The sequence below is a fragment of the Notothenia coriiceps genome, unplaced genomic scaffold (assembly GCF_000735185.1).
Source record: "Notothenia coriiceps isolate Sejong01 unplaced genomic scaffold, NC01 NC01_scaffold00005562, whole genome shotgun sequence".
NCBI classification, from domain to species: domain Eukaryota; kingdom Metazoa; phylum Chordata; class Actinopteri; order Perciformes; family Nototheniidae; genus Notothenia; species Notothenia coriiceps.
In genome coordinates, this window is record NW_011338263.1 from 49,690 (window position 1) to 70,065 (window position 20,376).

The 20,376-nt window shown below is 40.0% G+C and overlaps 1 protein-coding gene across 1 annotated transcript in view; it reads left to right on the forward strand.

The window, feature by feature from the left end:
* Positions 1 to 16,146: 16,146 nt before the first annotated feature.
* LOC104943019 (cell adhesion molecule 1-like) overlaps positions 16,147 to 20,376 on the forward strand; it is a 42,756-nt gene continuing 38,526 nt past the window's right edge. The window contains exons 1-2 of the mRNA XM_010768338.1: positions 16,147 to 16,321; positions 16,701 to 16,721. Of these exons, the coding sequence (XP_010766640.1) occupies positions 16,147 to 16,321; positions 16,701 to 16,721 (196 nt within the window). The remainder of the gene's footprint in view (positions 16,322 to 16,700; positions 16,722 to 20,376) is intronic.

A 20,376-nucleotide genomic window follows, 5' to 3' on the forward strand; every position in this document is an offset into this window, starting at 1 on the left:
GAGGCACTATTCTAGTTTGTCACTTTTAATTTGTCAACAATTTGCTTAAAACAGAGACAACACTGGAATATTATGCAGATAGATTTGGTGATGTTACGGCCACCTCTGCGTCCTGAATGTAATGTTAAATAAAGTATTACATTTTAGTGCAGAAAACCAATCGTGCTGAAGCCTCAGGGCGTTTTAGAGGCTCTTTACAAAATAAAACTAATTAAAAAGCAAAAATGTTTTACTTCATAGGCATCAACATATTTTTCCTCTGTATCTGGTCCACTAGGAAACTGACCATGTCATTATTTTTTTTTCTTTCCGTTGCTTGCTACACTTGTCTTTTCGCACGATCTGTTGATTTTAAGTGAAGATGCCCAGAAACGTAATGGTTTAAAGATTTGTTTTGTAGAGTGGACTCTATCTGCACAGTGCGGCTAACTAATACGCAGCAGTTTGAGAGAGCAATCAAATGGAAATGGAAATGTGAGCAGCTTAAAGATGAAAATCATTTTCCCCTTAAGAGCTTATGAGTGTTCTGCCAAAATGTGTGATTCTCTTTTTAACTACGACTGTTCAGAGAGTATGCTGGCTGATGTTCACAGCCTCCTTCTGTTTTACATTGTTTGCTCTTTACTGTGCCTGATGCCTGAGATTACTACAGAACAATAGTGCTAGTGTTTCTTTGCCGTTTATTCAAAACAACAACATCAAATATATTTGAATACATCTTTCAAATAAGTACTCCTGCTACAAAAGCTTTACAAGTTTAAATGAATATCTTAACATTTAATAAGTAACTTAAGATGTATAGATGGTTAAAAACAACAGACCATCCTCTCAACAATTATCCGATCATACATGATGACAAATTATTACGCTATGATTAAAAGCTGTTTATTAAAAAGTAATCAGCATTTATGAGTGCATACTTGATGACAACTCTTAATGCTTAAGTAGATTAAGCTCAGTGGGGTAAAGTAACCAAGTACATTTACTATAGGTACTGTACTTAAGTACAATGTTGAGGTACTTTACTTGAGTATTTCCATTGTATGCTACTTTGTACTTCTACTCCACTACATTTAAGATGTACCTTTAGTTACTTCACAGACATTGATTAATGATAAACAACATGATCAACACTTAAATATGACTATAGTTAAACCTGGATTAATGCTACCCAGCATGAATTAATTAATTTAAATGAGCTTGTGATTTGTTGACCCTTTTTAAAAACATAAATACATCAATAATTACAGTCAAAAAAAATAATACATATGATTGTGAAATGTGAATTTGCATAATGAGTACTTTTATTACGGTACTTTATTTTGATGCTTTTTGTACTTTTACTTGAGTAGCATTTTGAAAGTATTCCTACACTCTGGTACTAGATCTGATTACTTCTCCCACCTCCGATTACGCTTATACATCTATCATAAAGAGCATTTAAAAAGCCACCATTTTCTACATATCATACGTAACATATGTTAAATAACCTAAAGTCAAAAGTCTAAGGTCTACTTTTACTTTGGTCATAAATACTTCTTTAAGCTTGTTTGTGCTGCAATTCTGTTCTTTTAAAATAACGTTCAAATTCTGTTCTGTGGGGGTGTTGTGTCAAATGATGCACCCCCGTCGTGAAATGCAATGTATAGTCTGCTATTCTATGTTGTCTTTTTGATGATTGGGTTGTCGAATCCTGGATTTTGGGTTGTCGAATCCTGGATTTTGCATTCATTCGTCACTTATTTTTCAGTACATTTTTTATTTAATATATGTTTTTATTTAATTGTGACGTCCTGTCTGTATAATTTTGCTTGTACTTGTGCTTTACAATGTATTGTTTATTTTTACATCAAGTGCTTGAGGGTGGGATTAATATAATTTATTTTATTTTGGGTGGTGCTTTTTATGAACAGCCTGGTTGCCACGATATGCACCCCTTGCTATCTCTGACAATAAACGTGTCACATACATGAAACTTGCTCCATTTATTGGTACTAGTCCTACAACTATACCCTCCAAAGTATTTATTGGTACTAGTACTACAACTACCCTCCAAAGTGCTTGAGGGTGGGATTAGAAGCATCTTTTTTTGGGGGGTGCTTTGTACGGAAGGCCAGGGGGTGCATTTCACGACGGGGGTGCATAATTTGACACAACAGGGGCAACCTTTGAGTTTCTTCCTTGGTTGATTTAGAAGTGAGGTAGTTTCCCTTTCTAAAACCACAGCATTCAACGGAACCGACTGAGGCAACAAATTCAAAGAATGTGGAGGCAGACACAAAGGGCTGAAGTGATGAAAGAACGTGACACGGGGAAGAAAAGAGACGCACGGGATAGTTGTCACTTTGAAACAGCCGCTGATCTGTAATGACACTGATATATAATCCGCATATACGTGGAGATCCTTCTTCTTGACATGCTGAATCCTTGCGGACTGAAGAAGCTATACAACTATAAATGTATCCACGTGAGACATTATTGCAGCTGTACATTTAGTTGGCGTTGAGTATTAATGAATTACGCAGTGCCAGTGTGTATAAGTGTGTATATTCATCCAGGGTGTGAATGTTAATATGCAGTTGCGAGGACCGAGTATTAGCAGTGGATTACAGGTGACTAGCAGCCTTTTCAATCTCTTTCCTGTGATACCCTTTGAATGTGTTCACTGCCTTTGAAGTGATGTCAGTTTTAAAATATCTCAGCCCTTTAATGTTTAACTATGGGTGTTTGCGTTGAAGGATTCTTCTTCTTTTTTTTGGAGGGAGGGAGGGGAGATGAAAGCATCACAACAGACAGCATCCATCAAAGAGCCGAAGAGTCTGGGAAAAGTCCCGCACATAACGAAGCATGACTTGTTAAAACACAACATGAGGCTGTTGTGTCTGCGCCGGGTGATCGGGGCGCAGCAGCGGGTTGAAGAGTCGAATGAAAGGCAGATCCTGACAGAGCTCTGAATCTGATCAACTGATTGTGTGTTTTGCGGCAGTAATGAGCTTTACAGTATGTGTGTAATGTGCCAGGAGCTGATTCGTATGCTGGATGAGCTAGCTAATTGTTCACAGTGCACGTTCCCCCAGTCCCACGGCTCCTCTGATTTTGATTCATTTAGCCTTTATTTTACCTCATTATACAGGCCCATGTTATTGCCAGGTTGTATGTGAGGTATTTTGCTGTGACGAAATTGATTTTGGTAATTTAATTTCAAAAATCAACTGTAGAAACAACCTGATCCCACCAGAATGCGTACAAATGACACGACTTTGCGAAGTCGTGCAATAGATACGCAGAAGTCCGTTTTTGCGTGCATTTGATACGCTGATATTGCACCTCAAACATTAAAACAAAGAGCTCTGTGGCTTCAGGCTTGATCGCCGTTCCAATGACAGTTTTAATGTTTGCGGTGCAATCAACGACACAGCAGCTTATTGAGTTATGGTTACGGTTAAATAAATGGCAAAGATATGTAGAAAATAAACGCATTTAAGATACGTTTCCAACAAACAGACTTTGCAAAGTCGTGTCATTTGTACGCATTCTGGTGAGATCAGGCTGGTAGAAACCTCTTAAATATAAAACAGAGTGGGAAGGGGAGCATTCACACTCATCTGTTTTGAAAGGTGAACTATATTTGAGTGTTTTTCGGACTTGAATTGTGAGAGAAAAACATCCTCTTTTCATTTTTATTTATTGCTCTCAACAAGCTGCAAAAAACAGCTTTATTAATTTCCTCATATTGCAACAAAAAGCAAAAGTCCCAGGCTGTAAACCATGCTTCTTTATACCCTGCACACATATCATATGTGAGGAGCCGTTGGGGGGGCCGTTTTTTATTTCAAGGCGTAAGGCAGCTAAGAGCAGTAAGGCCAGGAAGAGGATACAGAGCTGCAGTTCAGCCTGTCTGTAAACCAGGGGATGAAAATGTTCTCTGATGCTGATCCTGCAGTTGCTCTGGATCTCAAACTGCAGCACAGAGAACTGACAAAACCAGATATTTACTCTGGCATTGCATGGGCAGTCTCTTCTCTGCTCAAAACAAACAATACCCTATGCATGGCCATGATCTTACTTGAAAACAGTGTTTGGAGTTTTATCACACAAACAAATAAAATTCCCTCAGATGCCATTTTCTGGATCATCAAAGCTCTGTCAGTCAAAGCTGCTGTATTCACACTATGGTGATATCATAGTTTGCATTTAAGTTTGAAAGAAATTAACTCCTGCTGTGGAGATTCCACAACGGTGTGGACGTTCAGACTCTTTGGGTTAAGATTTCCCTGAATTGTCCTTGTTAATTATCACAGTTGATTCATCTCTAGCTCTCAGTGTGAGTCCATTTATGTGTGTGTGTTTGATTGTGTTTGAGTGTGTGTGTGCGTGTGCATGCGCAGCAACTTGGCATTCTACCATTGTGTGGGCAATGCACCCCTGAGGGTAGTACCCCACAAAGCAAGTAATGGCGCTAAGCATGCTGATAGAGGACTGATTTAGACTGAGAGGCGTCTCTAATCTTACGAGGTGTCAGCAGTGTAGTGCAATAGATTAGCCGACTCTTTCTCTTTTATTTCCTCTGCGATCATCATCTCCTCTGTGTTCAGCACCTCCTCCAGCAAGGACCGCTGTGAACCACCCTAAATTCAAATTGTATTATTGTTATTAATAGTCGTGATAGCAGGCTCGATTTTGTTGTGTTTAGCAGCGGATGCATTAGAATATTTCTTGGGTGGCAGGATGCTGTATAAAACAAAGATAACTTGGTAAAGACTATAGGCCACTACATCATTTTAATATTTGTGTTGGTAACAAACTAAATCTACATTATGCCCTACGGAGGTTTCAAAATGGTGAAGTACTTTAAACTGGCATCGAATCTGGTCAGATTAATAAGCTTGCTAACTCATTCTTTGGCCTGAGTTTTTGTTCAAAATTTAAAAAAACTTACCAATTATACATTATGTATTCTTTTAGGCTAAGTTCCTGTATGACTGCTGGTGTTGTTTCAACAAACAAGGTGTTTGTAAAACAATACCAAGCCCTAGCCTGTAATTGGTCACATTAAAATGCAGTGGCAGGAAGTTTCTTAGAGTTTTAACACTTCTAATACATTTCAAGTATTTTACTTCACTATAATTAATATTAAAGTCTACAAAAAGCATTTCAATTTGACATATTATTTTAAATTGAATTAAATACAAATATGTAAAAAAGCATCCACAACCTCAATGAACCACAACATTTAAAATGCTGCTTACCCATCCATCCATTAGCAATAGAAATCCAATAATGTAGCACTAACAGGGGTCTGGATAGATCCTCCTCCGCTGTGCACAACATGAATCATTGCATTATTTATTCAGATAATGTGTTTGAATTTACATTCTTTATGTTAAATGGTGTTCTAAATATGCACTGACAAGTGAGGCAGTGACGGATACGTCTTCTTTATCTGAGGTGAGAAGTGCAGAGGGAGATAAGCGAGCGCTGTGTGATGTGATCTTATTAGTATGTTTGCTGACTTGAAGGTACAGATGCAGTGTGCCGCACAGCCGTACAGATGCAATAAGCTCCCGTGAATATGTGTGAGTCAGATGGACTCTGGTTTGCTTGGCGTAAGGAGTCTTTGATGTTGTGCTGCGAGATCTGGCGCTCTGATCTGGAGCATGACATTATGTGCGACTGCATCGGGAGTTTTTGCATAATATACAATATAATGTTTTTCCACACAACATCAAAGCTTCATGTTTCCTCTGTCCTCATTTTCTCATTCTACTCTCCAAACAAGTTGACTCCTTCCCATTAGAATAAGCTGCAAACATTAGTGTTCAATTGACAGTACAATATATGCTAATGGTGTCAGGGTTGTGGTTGCGCAGTGTATCCCCAAAGTAGTTACAGAGGTGTCTTAGCTGTTTGTTTCTGAGAAAGATGTGGAAAAGCCATTACAACTTTAACTGTGCAAATTGCTGCAACCAAATGTGACCACCCGAAGTCATTTGGCTGGTACACTAACAATGGACGCCTGAAATAGAAACACAGCCAACACGTATATAAATGTGTGTATCCTGCTGCATTATATTGTGCATTGTTGACACTTTGTACCAGTTGGAGGCACATAAAGAATAAAGACGTATCTTTAACTTATGAAATCAGTAAACAGCGGTGACAGAAAAATAAAGTGTGCAAAGGCAACAGGGATGGTGGTGAAAAAGCATCAAACACAGCAGGGGGAATGAAAAGTTAGAACTGCTTTGATTAATCATAGAGGTGCAGATATCCCCCGAACAAGCTTAGCAAACTGAGCCTCTGAAGTCTTCCTTTTGAACCTGTTCACAAACTGTTCTTAACCCACACATACAAAGGCAAAACAGACAATAAGGATACACTGTATTAGCGAACATGTTGAAAGTCTAGCATCAGGAGTTGGTTAAAAAAGTTTCAGTCAGAAAAGCCAGCAGGTGTTCACATGATTGGAGGCTGGAGCCAGTGTTCCTGCAGTTCTTTGTAGAAGTAGCTTAGCCTTTAAAGGTGAGGTCATCCAAATGACAACAAAATAAGCATTTTCTTATCTACCGGTAACTGTAGTGGTTTCTAGCCATTTAGTTTTAGTATTATCTGATCAAGTTTTGAGATTGTTTTAGTTTGAACGATTTCTGCTTTAAGGCCAGTGTCAAAGTCGATAACATCTTGTTTGTAGTGGTCAGCGATGAAAGATAATATTTACAACTCTCCCATGTTAAACTATTGTTTGGCAAATCATTTCATAGAAGTAATTTATGAAGTACACATTTCAGGATCTACTGTTAATTCAATCCATATTGGTCATGTTCAGAAAGTAGGGATCTTTTTTTGTATCAGTCGTTTCCAACCATTTTCCTTCAGGGACCCTTTTCTATCATTGATTAAACTGAGCGTAACTTAGTGACATGATTAATGGATATATTACATTAGATTTATTGACTTACAATTCGATAAAAGAACAACTGAACTGAATAAGCAAGATATTCCACAGAGCTCGTTGTGAACCGTTTCATGTAGAAACACCATCAACGATATCAAAGCACAGGCAGCGTGGATCTCCACAGAGGCTCGTGCTCATGAAACCTCAGGAGGCTGTCCAAACATATTTTTCATGTTTCTAGACGTTTCACCTAGTTTTGGGATATCTACTGTAGAAGCAGTTAGTCACACAAATACACTTAGAAAAGCTCATTTGATTTTGACTCACTTCTTCAAGAAACATGCTGAGTTCCTGCTTGTTTTCTCTAACATAAACTAAATGACTAAATTGCCTGTTATACAGTCTATGGTTGGTACATATTCAGATACGGACCCCCAGCAAGCCTCACAGTCACTGAGGCTAATTGGAATCCAAATATAGAATATTAACCCCGTGCTTTGCCCACACCACTGGTCGTCATTGTTACATCCCCTCTGGGACGAGTTTGAATGCTGGCACCAGTCAGGCTCGTAGCTGTGCCGCCTTTTTTCTCGATATGTTTGAGTTTGCGAGTTTGTTTCTGGCCTGTCAGTGCAGCGCATCAGCAGTCGTAACAGGCAGTCCCCGTGGAGGGCAGACTGACGGGTAGGTAATGATCAAAGAGGCCGTTTCCTGTGTTTCATGTCGAGCTCAGAGAGAGGCACATCTGTACTGCCGGTGCCTCTTCCTTTTCATGGGCTCCAAATGCAGATAGCACTCACTCTACTCGCATGTCCACGCATACATGTGCATTCAAAAACTTTAGTCATTTTGAGCATCCTCACATTAACTGCTACTAACGCATTTCTCAGATTCAGCCTCAGTCTCGACTGCGCCAAACTCCCTCCCTTCTAAAAAAAATAACTGAGCTCTTCCTGCCTGCACGGCGACTCAGTCATCTCAAACTGCCATCTGAACTGTATCGCACATCCATAAAATATTCACCTGAAGGGAAAACACAGGCAAAGCCACACAGTCTGACCTCCCCCCCCTCCCTTTCCCAAGTAAGCAGGACTATCTCTCTGACTCAGGTGCCAGGCCACTCACAGATATCTTACCCTCAATCTTGTGTCCACAGTTGCCAGTGGCCGTGTGGACGGTTTATACTCGGCTCTGCTCTGTTCAGCCTGCCAGTTTCTGTTTAATCAATTGGAGCAATTCAGATTGTATTTGAGAAAGGCCAAATCTCATCTCAGGTTGGATGTTGTTGGAAATGAAGTGCATCCTTGAGGATGGGAGTAAAACCAGCTTCACTTTATCTTAAAGATTAAAACTTCAGGGTCACGGTAATCTGTCTTAATGAAACTGTCAAGCAATCCGAGAATCTGTAAACTGTGTGTCACCCTGGGTTTTCCTGCACTTACTTGTTTGCACATGTGTTTTAGCTTACAGAATGTATAAATTATTTTTATTATTTTTTAAATGACTGATTGGCAGACGAGAGGGTTATGTGATTGCAATTAGAGGTAAATTAACCAGCAATTAACCAATGTTAAGGTAATTACGTAGCCAATCAAATACAACGACTCAAAGCAGGTAGGGGATGCATGAAAAGCTCTTTTAATTGTCTATTATTTATCCCTAGAGCTCCATGCTGATAAAAAGCCCATGTTGGTCGCAATCTGCTTTCACTATTTCATCTAAAAGAACTTTTCCTTTACGCAGGTTTGATCTCTTAGCCTTTTGAATTTTGCAGGAAACATCATTTATATTACTTTTCAACCTTCACACCTTTGCACCGCCGGCCTTGGCATGACAAGACTCAATAGGCTTTTTCTTCATACAGACTTTTAACAACAACCTGAACTATGCCCCTTCACCTGATAGTACACATGTACGTAGGCTGCTATTTGATGAGCACCTATTGATCTATGCTGAAAAACATAGCTTTCATTAAAACAAATCTGCAGAACCTTTTATTTCTGGATTGATTTGAAGATAGATGATGTCGATGCATCAATACATTCATTACATCTCTTAAAAATGTTCTTGTTTCAACTATTCATTTAAACCACACTGATTAAAGGTTAATTTTATATGTAAAAAATATTCTTCACTTTGTGTGCGTTATTGTATATGTGTTGCCGCCTAATCTTGCTAGACAGACATTATTTGGGGCATTTGGAACCTCTGGAACTGTTACATTTAGTCTTTTAAAGTTCAGATTGCAATCTCTGTCAGACTGGTGTTTTTTATGGCATTTTATATCATCATTATCATCATATCAGGTAAAAAGAAAACACAATCATTCATAATAAAATACATATAAGTCACAGTCCTATCAATTTTAAATCTTGCAGTGAAAACTGACATCTTCTAGCTTATTATTAATGAGGTTAATTATTAGAGTTTAAGAATACACTTTTGCCTCAAAAAAGTGTATTGTAATATGTAATAAACTATAATTTAAGCCTGCATTGGACATAATGATTGAAAAAGTTGAGAAAGTAAAACTTAAATAATAAAAATAATGAAAAAATAAGAACCAATATTTACTATACAAGCAGCATAGTGGCAGCAATTTCAGCTGTAAATGAATACACTATACTAATATAAAATGCTTTTCTCTTCCTCTTCCACAGAGGGCTTGTCAATAAACAGCAGTGAACTCGAGGCTGACCCTTTTTTTACCTGAGGCAGGCAACTGATCCCTCTGGAAACCAACTGAGGCTCTGTAAAAGGGGGATGGGATATGTGTAGCTGGCAAGCAAGGAAGGCTTCAAATGATTGATAGCCATTTGTTTTGCCTGCTTAATACAACATACACTCTCCAGCGATTCATCACCGGAGTGAGGGGTTTCAACAGTGCCTCTGCAGAGCCCACTGAAAATAATTCATTTTCTGCGAGCTAGGAGCCAGGCCCTAATGTTAAATATTCATGCGGGTCCAGTCTAAATGATGTGGCCATTGGCACACAGTTAGAGCACACTCTGCGGAAGGGAGGAAATGTCAAGCTGTGAATAAATGAAAGCAGTGAAGCCGTATATTACCCTGCCATTGTGAATTTACTATAGTTGCCATTTTGTAAGGCCACTTCAGATAGACCTTTTTTCATAATCAATACACTCAGTGAAATATCGACCATATTGCCACGTTGGCAATAATCTGGAACTGTGTTTGCTCGTCCTTTATTCACCGTTTGTTGCCTAATTTGTGCCTCATGAATGTTAACAGGTGCTATTACTGTAGTAAGAGTGGGCCATTTCAGTGAAACACACTATCAAAGCGTCAAAGTTGACTCTCTTCAAATATGTCGATGCACTGCGAGCGCTTCTTGTCACATGAGATCAATATGGCTTGTGCCTATGCAGCTGTTACGGTTTGATTCCTATTGACTGCCACATCAGTCAACCGCATTCATTTCTGAGACGTTTTCACAGCATGGGCACGCTGATACGGAAAAGATGTTGTCATGTTTGCACATCAATTGTTTTTCAGAAGTTATAGGTCATCTTCTGCAATGATATCAGTAAGCACAGTGGAGGTAAAGGGCAGAATATAATAGAACATACTGGGTTGAGTATCCATTTTGAGGAGAACTCAAATAGAGAGCATAATGTCCGCTGTGCATCATTTGGATGGAATGGGGGTTGTTAAATGGCCTCATATTGACAGACACACTCTACCAGTATTCATTTCTATCACACACATATGCGTTCACATTCACACACACATTTCCTCCCGCAGTCTCTGACTAATGAGGCCTAGGGCTGGAGACGGTTCCATCAAGGAACTTCCCCCTCTTTCTCGCTCTCTAACACGTACACACACACACACACACACACACACACACACACACACACACACACACACACACACACACACACACACACACACACACACACACACACACACACACACGCTCTCTCCCCTCTCAAACATGCACCTGATTGATAGCAGTGATTTGACTGAGAAAAGGGAAATGGGAAATTGAAAAATGGTGGAAGAAGATTGGAAACAACGTGCTGATTATAAACTCTGTGAGGAAACAAAAGGCCTTCCTTCTCCTTTTTTCTTAGCACAGAGGTAGCAGGTGTGGTTCTGACAGGTGCCTGATTGAGGCGCACAAAAGACATTACATCTGCAAACAAATGGACGTGTTTAGCGTCCCCGGATGCAGTTAACGTTTTGGGCTGATAGATGTGATTATGAGTGTATGAGCAGTGGCAGCCAGAGAATGAGCACAGGTGTTGGGAAGAGTGGGGCAGAAAAGAGGTGTGTTATTGTTGTGGTGATAATAATCCATCCATACAATTAATGGTATGCCATCACCAAGGTCATCAGCCTTTTGGAATGTATTTAATATGCCTCATATTGTGATAATGGAGCCTCCCTCTGCTGGGGACAGGCGTGAGACCATACCGATTCATCATCATGAGAGAAACAAAACTGAGAGCACCAATCATACCGTTCTAAATTCACTGATTTACAAAATAACCTCAATTATATCGATGCCATCGCTATCTATTTTGGTCTTTCTATGTTTATGCTCTCATGTTTCAGGCTAATAAACGATAACACTTTTATAACAGTGGGAATAAATTAGTTGCTACCTCCTTGTTAAACAGCTTTGTGTATTCTATAAATGAGGAAGCTTCTTGGCCGAGGCCCCAGTGGTTTAATATTCTCTGAGAGCTTCCAGACAGTGAGTGGTGGTGCAGCAGCTGTCTCCTGACCCTGCCGGACCCCCACTTACCCCTCTGACCACCTCCTTTCCACTGGGCATGCTGTGGAGATGACAAGCCTGTCAGAAGCTTCTCCTAATGTCCTAATTACCCCTCTCACACACACACACACACACACACACACACACACACACACACACACACACACACACACACACACACACACACACACACACACACACACACACACACACACACACACACACACACACACACACACACACACACACACACACTATTATATACAAGTATTGTGCAGATGTACGTGCATTCACAGTGAGTAAGCAGATGCTGGCAGAAAGAGAGCTTCTGTGAAGATTGCCCATGTGAGCTTTGCTGGCAAGAAATCATACTATAGGTGAGGCATTACATTACACAATAGCAACAATCTCTCCCTCAAGATTCTTAGGAGGCTTTGATTTGAAAGTTCTCAGAAAGTTTTGATCCGGGCAGGGCTGCGCTTTGAATCAGAGCTCCGGTTTCTCTCCTGTGGTAACGAATGAAACGCTCCTGCCACAACTTTCCTCTAAAAGAAAAATAAAGTCAGAGCAGGGCTGGAAAGATGCTTTATAGCAGTGCCTGCTCCCTCTGAGGAGAAGAACAGAAAAAGATGCAGTGTCACCCGAAATAGACAATCCAAATAAGATGTGATGTGTCACTTTGCCGGAGGTTAAGCTTTGCTTCGGCTTTAAGCGCGAGCGTCTCTGCTGCATTGGTTTTTGGGTGCAGAGCACACTGCCGCTGCTGCTCTTAAGTCCATGCTCAGTCAACCAGTCTTGTTAACATAACAGAGTGAATGATTGTGCCTCGTAGGAAAAGGGAAATCATTGTACCTCCCAGCGATTGCAGTTGCTTTGTGATTTATCGACCTCTGAAGTTACAGCATTTGTCAAAATCAGCATGACTTAATAGTCTGTTAGTATAATATTTCATGTTGATTTGAGATATCCGGCCTCATAGAAGTCTTGTTTTATTATGCCAAATTACCTTTCGATAGATGTGTCACCGTGGTATTAAGCAACCGCTGTCTTATTTTATTTTTCATTTTTGCATTTTGAAGCCTGTTTATTTGAATAGCAGAGAGAGCTTGGTGTCTGTCATGGGTGTGGAACTGCAGGCTGGCATCTACAGTAGTCAGAAATGTGTTAGCACTCTCTTTTTTCTTGACACGACTGTGAGAGCAGAACGCTACCTGAGTTGTCATTAAAGCGGCTCGTTGCTGTTTGGGGTTTCTTTTTATGTGCGTGTCAGCCGCAGAGACACTTTCATGCGTGATGTGAGTGACAGGACACACACCTTTGAGGTAACACTTTTTCTTTGGTGTTCAAAGACATTACTGATGCTGAAATGTCTGATAATAAGCCTTTATTCATAGGAAACATGCAACTATCATTGTTTATGTGCTATTGTAGATGCCCCTTTGCTAATAGGAGGCAGGGCACTTGAATATATCTGCTTTTTATCTGCCAGCATTTCTGAAGGATTATCCCTTAATCTCTCAGAGTAAAAACTGTCTTCAACAGTATGTGTCCTCTTGGCTTTTCATGAGAACAACATTCAGGTCATAGATTGGACATTTACAAAGCATATCCCATTAACAGTAAGCAATTAACAACCTCTGTGGGGATACAGGCAAAATCTCCTTCTTACAGTTTATCGTGCAGGAACATGCTTTGCGTCTCCGGTAAGCCAACCTGATTAATTTTTTTTGTTGACTCTGGGGAGAATTAATCTAAGTATTCCCCAAAGTCTTTGCAGGTGAGTGATTTGTAATATACTGACAGGTTGGGCTGGATTAAGTTGTACCTGAGAGCTGAAAATAATAGATGCAGGTTGCAGATACAAATAAATTACTGAATTATGCACAAAATAAAATGTTTCTTACAGAATAATGTATGCTGTTTAAATTAAAGCGTCCACTTAGCTGTACATTCGTGGGCTTTTTCTTTTGTCTAAACTTAAGTTCCTCTTCCAGAGCTTTTTATTGTATGACACCATTTTCAACTGTATGATTTCTTCACAAGCATAGGGAGTATGCGATACATATTCATTTTTATCCTCAATTAATCATCTTTCTCAATTACCCGTTATGTATTTAAATGTTAAATAGTGAAAAGTGAAAACCAAAAATTGCTTAATCCCAAATGTTCACACGAAAATTTTTTATTTTGTCAAATAAAACCCTAAGGTATTTTGTTTTGTCTCATAAAAAACAAGGAAATAGTTAAACGTAGAGTCATATCTTTTTCTATCCTTAGATTAATAATTGTAGCTCTTGTATGGAGTTTGCAAAGTTGCCATGTAGCTGGATATGTTGAAATGTAATTATTGCGTCTGCAGATAAAGATCAAGTGATGAGGTTGAAAGCTCTGTGAAATGATGCTACCAAATGAACCTTGAGACGAGAGATTGTTTTCTCAAATCTCCAGTAACAGTTCCCGTATACAATGTCAAGGGCATTTATGTATCTACAGTATAGGTAATGTATGAATTATTTAATGTGCATTTTAAAACTGAATATGGAAACAACGAATACCAGGGGGTATCGGGCACCATCTTTTTTCTTTTTGCGAGGACAGCCGAAACTCTTTGATGGGTTTCTTTTGTGAAAATCCTGACCTCACAAGTCGTCCGTGTTTATTGGGTCCACTCTGCAGGAGCTCGCTGCTTCATCCGATTTCCTTGAAGAGAAAAAAGTTTGAAGCCTACCTCTGATCCCTCTAATTAAATGAAAACACAGTGGGCTCCACACAGTGAGACAGCATCATTACACACACACAAACACACACATACACCCTCACAATGGCAGCCCATGTGGATCTCTACGGGGAAGTACACAGAGTTCCAGCACGCAGCTTTGTTATGTCCTCTTATGCAGTGCGATCACACACTAGTTTGACATGCAACACACTGCAGATCATGAGCATAAATAAGCAAGGGAATGTTTTACCTGAAAGGAAGAACATTAATTCAAAGGCATCACACTAGTACTGAGAAGAAATGTTGCCTCATTAGTGTTACCCCACTGCTTTTACTGAGCAGCAGCCACAGAGAGAGAGACATGGGGGGGGGACTATATGCCACTCTTACCACACAGGCGGCCTGTCTCCTGAGATCTTAGTTTGCCTCAGTGACTAGAAAAGTGCAGTTTATTCTGAATTTGTTTGGGTGGCAAAGGGTTAAACACAGATGCCTGAATGACGGAGCACCTGGATCCTGCGTCTTACAGAAAACATAATGTGGTGCAAAAATACACGCTTTCAAATGTTCACAATGAGAGTGTTTCCAGCAGGAAATGCAACATCAATCTAGGAGGAGAGCGGGGAAATGTTCCACTTTTTCTGTTTTCCAACATAACGCTCGGGATGAAAAGGAGAAGCGGTGAGGAGACAAGGACAGAGATTATTTGGAGGATGGTTAGCCTGCCTGCTCTGCTCCAGCGTGATTGACAGATTGGTGCAACGGCAGCACCCGCACGAATGCCATCACACGCATTTCCCTAGAAATCTGTCTATCAGCACTGTCTAAGCAGAGCGACAGCCATGACATCTAATCACAAGCGAGCTGGCACCTCATAACTTCTACCTAATGTGCTGCAGGTACAGAGGAGCGAAGGCGAGCGCGGCAGACACACCACAACGCTATTTATAGCCCCTTCAGAGGCCACCAGCAGGAAGTGGATCATCCTGAAGGGTTAGGAAGGTGTCACCGCACTACATCACAAGTCTCTCGGTTAAGATATAGGTCTCTGTTGACAGGGTGATGCATTTTTCTGGGTTACTCTCTTGTAAAGTAAAATGAGGGCAGATATACTAAACATACAAGATGATAATGAGTCATTTACATAATGTTGCTACAACATTATAATTACCTGGCAATTAAAGCAGCTCAAAAGCCTCATTATGGGCTGTCCTGAGGGCTGGTTAGACCGGGACGCATACGGTGTGCTCATTCAAGCTCGAGTTTGAGTCTGGCTATCACGCTCGCGGCCTCGTTTTGTTCAGATCACTCTCAGCTGAAGCAGAATTGCCCCAGAAGCCTCATTATGCTGAAGTATCGCATAATAAAGACAACATTTTGAATGACACCTGAAGTTTTTCAAAGTGGCATGGCCTCCTGGACAATGTTCGCGAAAATGTCCTCATCGTGTGAGATTTGTCACTCAAACCTCTTTTGTCCTGGGGGAATTGCTGACACATTGAGAATGCACAAAGGAGTATAACAAGGACATGTGTCATACCTTACACCCTTATTAAGCCTGCAATGACAAGTGAGACAAGTATTCACTTTAACATACTGTACGCTTTTCACCAGAGCCCCCATTGCTCAGAGTAAAGAAGCTACAAAGTGTGTGTGAAATGTCAATAAAATAGAATATGGTTTGCAAACTATAATTCTTTTTTTTAGATATGGATGTACAGCAGAGGGCAAGGATGTGTGTGAAAGAGAGAAAGAGAGAGGATGGGTGTTGCTTATGAATAGCAGACAATGAATGATGGAAGCTCTCCCGAGGGTGCAGGCCCTGAGCACTGCTGCGGGGACTTGGGAACACGCCAGTCTCCCATGCCCTGTGAGATGCCAGTTTGGGTGGGCACCGTTCCGAATGGGTTCTCTCTTCTCCAGGATACACGGCAGGGTCCTGGGGGAGCGCCTCCAGGCAGTGGTTGCTCCAGGGAGGCATGGCTGGAATCTCAATAAGGGACACAAGGGGGGGGGGAGAAACAAGAAGTTCATATATCCCCTCTGTTCCTCCATATTAATATATCGCTGGATGAATGGAGGCAAAATTGCTCATTGTGTCTGGGACTGTTAACACCTGTGGAAAAATAGAACTTCAAATAAATACATTATGATCCCTTTTGTATTTATCTTTACAGGTGGTAAATAAAAAAAAATGATATGAAGCTTTGATACAATTTAACAGCAGTATTTATCACCAATGAAAAAGTATTTCACCAGTGTAATATAACTCTCTGCTAACAACTTCTTTTCTGTTTTCTCCTATTCTCTTCCACTTTCATCCTCTTCCTGTGCTGTACCAGGAGCTGCTGAAACCGTGACAGGTACTCTTTCTTTTTTCTGCTACCTGCTGTTCATTTGGAAGTGCTTTCTTCTGTGTGTGTGTGTGTGTGTGTGTGTTGATTGGCTGTCCATTGCAGTCTGTTTGTCTGTGCATATTGACATGAGTGGTTTGTTATGGTCGTGTTTTCTTTTCAGGCGAGGAGGAGAGAGCCATGCACTCACAATGCAGATCCACTCCTTTTATTCTTAATTCTCAAATCAACATTTCGCCACATGTAACGGCAGATTTCCATTTGTTTCCGACCACTTGGTTGCCACTTAAGTTGGTCTGTTTTTTAATTAACTTTTTACTGAGATCTACAATGCTCGGAGGTGCACTTTACCAAATGTAATTATATCAACACCGAAAATAAAACACAACTGGTGAAAACAATCTCGAAAACAAGACTTTCCATGTTAGCAGCTCTGTGAAAATGAAATCAGAGCTTTGAGCTAGATGCTTATGCTAACATGTTCACAGTGACAATGCGTACAAGTAAGTTGCAGGTTCTATGTTTAATATATTCACTAACATAAGCATTTTCAATAAATATAGAGTAAATAAGTAAATATGTATAATAATAATAATAATAATAATTGTTCAGTAAAAAACGCTTGGACAAATGTAAGTACAGAAATATAGACATGTTTGTCCATTAATATACATGTATACACTATATCAAAGCCACATTTGGCTTGTGCAACACATGTTTTCTTCCTCAGGAACATGAGTTGTGAGTTATGCAGCTCTCTCCTCTTTTCTGTGATTGTCCAGCTACAAACTAACTCCCTTGTAGAAGAGCTGGGCTAAGCCTTCAGCTCTTCATGTTATCTTGGTTCCAACATGATGTAAGGTATCAGTGAGTTATTGACAGCAGTTCCCTGGTTTAAGCTGGTTTCACTGAAGCCCAAAAAACACATGGCAACAACCACTTTCTAACAAATAATCAATGATAAAAACACTGTATCTTACCTGTCCAGATGCTACAGTAAGTCCAAAATGACACTTTGAAGCACTGCCCTGAAATATTTGTACTTTATTGATTAGGGGTTTGTAAGGTTCATTCATCTGTACCAGACAAATGTCAGCTTGAAACCTTTCCTAATGCAACTATAAGTACAATATTGAAAAGGGAGACTAACAGTGTAGTGAGTCTGATACCAATTTCTAAAAGTCACAAACTTTAAACGTATCCTTTATTTTAGACCTCGGAAAGCAAAGTGAACATGGCTTTTAATTAACTCATGAAGCTTTAGAAAATGTGCAAACACTTGATAAAGGATGCCACAATATAAAGTGGTACTCAATAATTAAAGTGTATCAATACTTTCATTTACTTAGAAAATTGACATATATACCTCTTCATATGTCACCACAGCCTTATTTTCAAGTCATGTTGCAGCATCATTATACAATCAGTTCCACTGAGCTTCTAAGAGATCTTTTCTTTGGTAAAAAAATAAAGATGGTCAAATTAGTGGGTTTGAAATTTCTGGAACCTTCCCATGCAAAGGGTCTAGGAGGAATGGCACAGCGCTAATTATACTCTGAGACTGAGTACTTCTCACTTGTGAATATTCTTAAAACAGCATTTCATCATGAGGATCAGGGTTTAATGACTGAGCTGGGTGAAGGCATGCTGCATCAGAGGAGCAGAGACAGAACTTTTTGTTGTTAATGACTGGCTATAGTCCTGGTTGTTTCTTGAAAGGACACGACTGCTGCAGACAGCGGTGACTCAAGACAGAGGAATTGGATGCTTTGCGACCCCTTTCATGTCTTTTGATGTGAAAACAAGAGAGAAAAGTTCAAAGAGGGAGCCAGCTTCATTCTAAGGTACCCTTCTCTGAACTTCTGCCGGTCTGCTAATATTTCCTGATTTTCGTGTACTTCATAAATTTGGTTGGGGATAGTTGCTGTTTTGCATTTTGAGTGCGGCTGATGAGGCGAGCCTCCATGCCAGACTATTGATGCCAGATTGTACAGCCCCTCAGAGAGAGCAGAGACTTTTGAAGGTCTGCATTTCACTCTGACTGTTTCATTCAGTATGTTGTGATGCGGGAACAGGAGGGCAGCCATGTGTAGAGATACAGGCACTTTACTCTTCCAGACAGCTGCTGGAATGAGTGTGAATTTATCAGCCAGTCATCTGTGCCATGCCTCTGCCCACTCCCCTCCATCCCCACCCACTACCCAGAATTAATGACTGCCTCTCCTCATTTGTACCCAATCATGACCAGGATGCAGAGGCAATTGAAAATGTTTACTCCAATTGCAAAAACCCTCCATGTTCCACAAAGTGCCCGGTTTTCTCTTTGATGGGATTGCTAATCACAGCGATGTTATTTATGTGTGTTTTGAATTGGAGATGAGCCTAGGCCAGGATATTGGAGGGGGACCAACCTTGCTTGGGGCGGCTAAACCTTATGGAGAATTTATCTATTACATTCCCTTTCTCTCAGTCCAACAGATTGGTAGCAGAACAACCTTGCTTTGAGGCTGCTCAATGTTGCTGTTTTGACTGCCAAGTATATTACTTTTACAGCGATGAAATAAAATAGACATCAAAACACTTCACATTGCTTTCGCCTCATCCTCTGCAGCACTTAGCACATGTGCAGAGGAGCTCCAGCACACTTGATATCATTACAAACTTACACACTTCAGCTCTCCACGTGAAGAATATTTTGATTTGAATTGATGCCCGTGGTTAATCTCTATTTATTCATTCTTTTTATGAAGCAAGGAAGTAACTAATGGCTCCCTCTTCTCATTCCTACATCCATTTACTAATTTGGTGTTTCATAAACAAGTTCTAGGCCATGCTAATACCTGACCATGAGGAAATGGTATGATTCGGAGAAAAAGCTGAACGACTAATATATGGTTTAAAAGCCTATACTATACGCATTTATAACATAGCAAAGTTTGTAAATTACTATGTTTGCTTCCCTCATTATTCCCTCTAAATCTCAGATGATCAGAAAACTGATTTTGAAGTCAAATGACTTACCATATTAAACATTACATCTTAAGATTTACAGTCAAAGCCACAATCGTAAATATTGTGCCCCATATATCAATCTTAAAGTACGGTAAAGTAACTTGAGTTCATGTCCTGTCACAGACCTCCAATTAATGTTCACCATTTTATTAACTGTAACTTCAATCTTTCCCTTAACCTTGAATGTTTTATTTGCAATCATTATTCTATTTATCGGGTATCCACAGTGCTCTGGCCAAATGGCATATTACCCTAGATGTAAGTACGGTGTCCACGAAAAGTAATTGAGGGTCACCCTCAATAATATTGAATTCAATAATTTACTAACTGTGACACTGATGAAGTCCGGATGGATGAAAACATGTTGTGTATTACCAGAAAGATTATCAAGTAAACTTGCCTAATACCAAAAAGGAAAAAAGTATGATATTCTGCTTACTCTCTCTCTTAAAAAGGGTTGGATAAATAAAAATGTGATATTGGTGTACATGTACTGTAGCTACAGTGGAGGGAGCAGATGGTTAGCTTAGCGTAGGGGGAAACAGTTAGCAGGCTCTGTCCAAAGGTGTAAAGAAGCTGCCCACCAGCTCCTCTTAAGGTCATTTAACACATTATATGTTATTTGCCCTATTTGAACAAACACTGAAGTGTA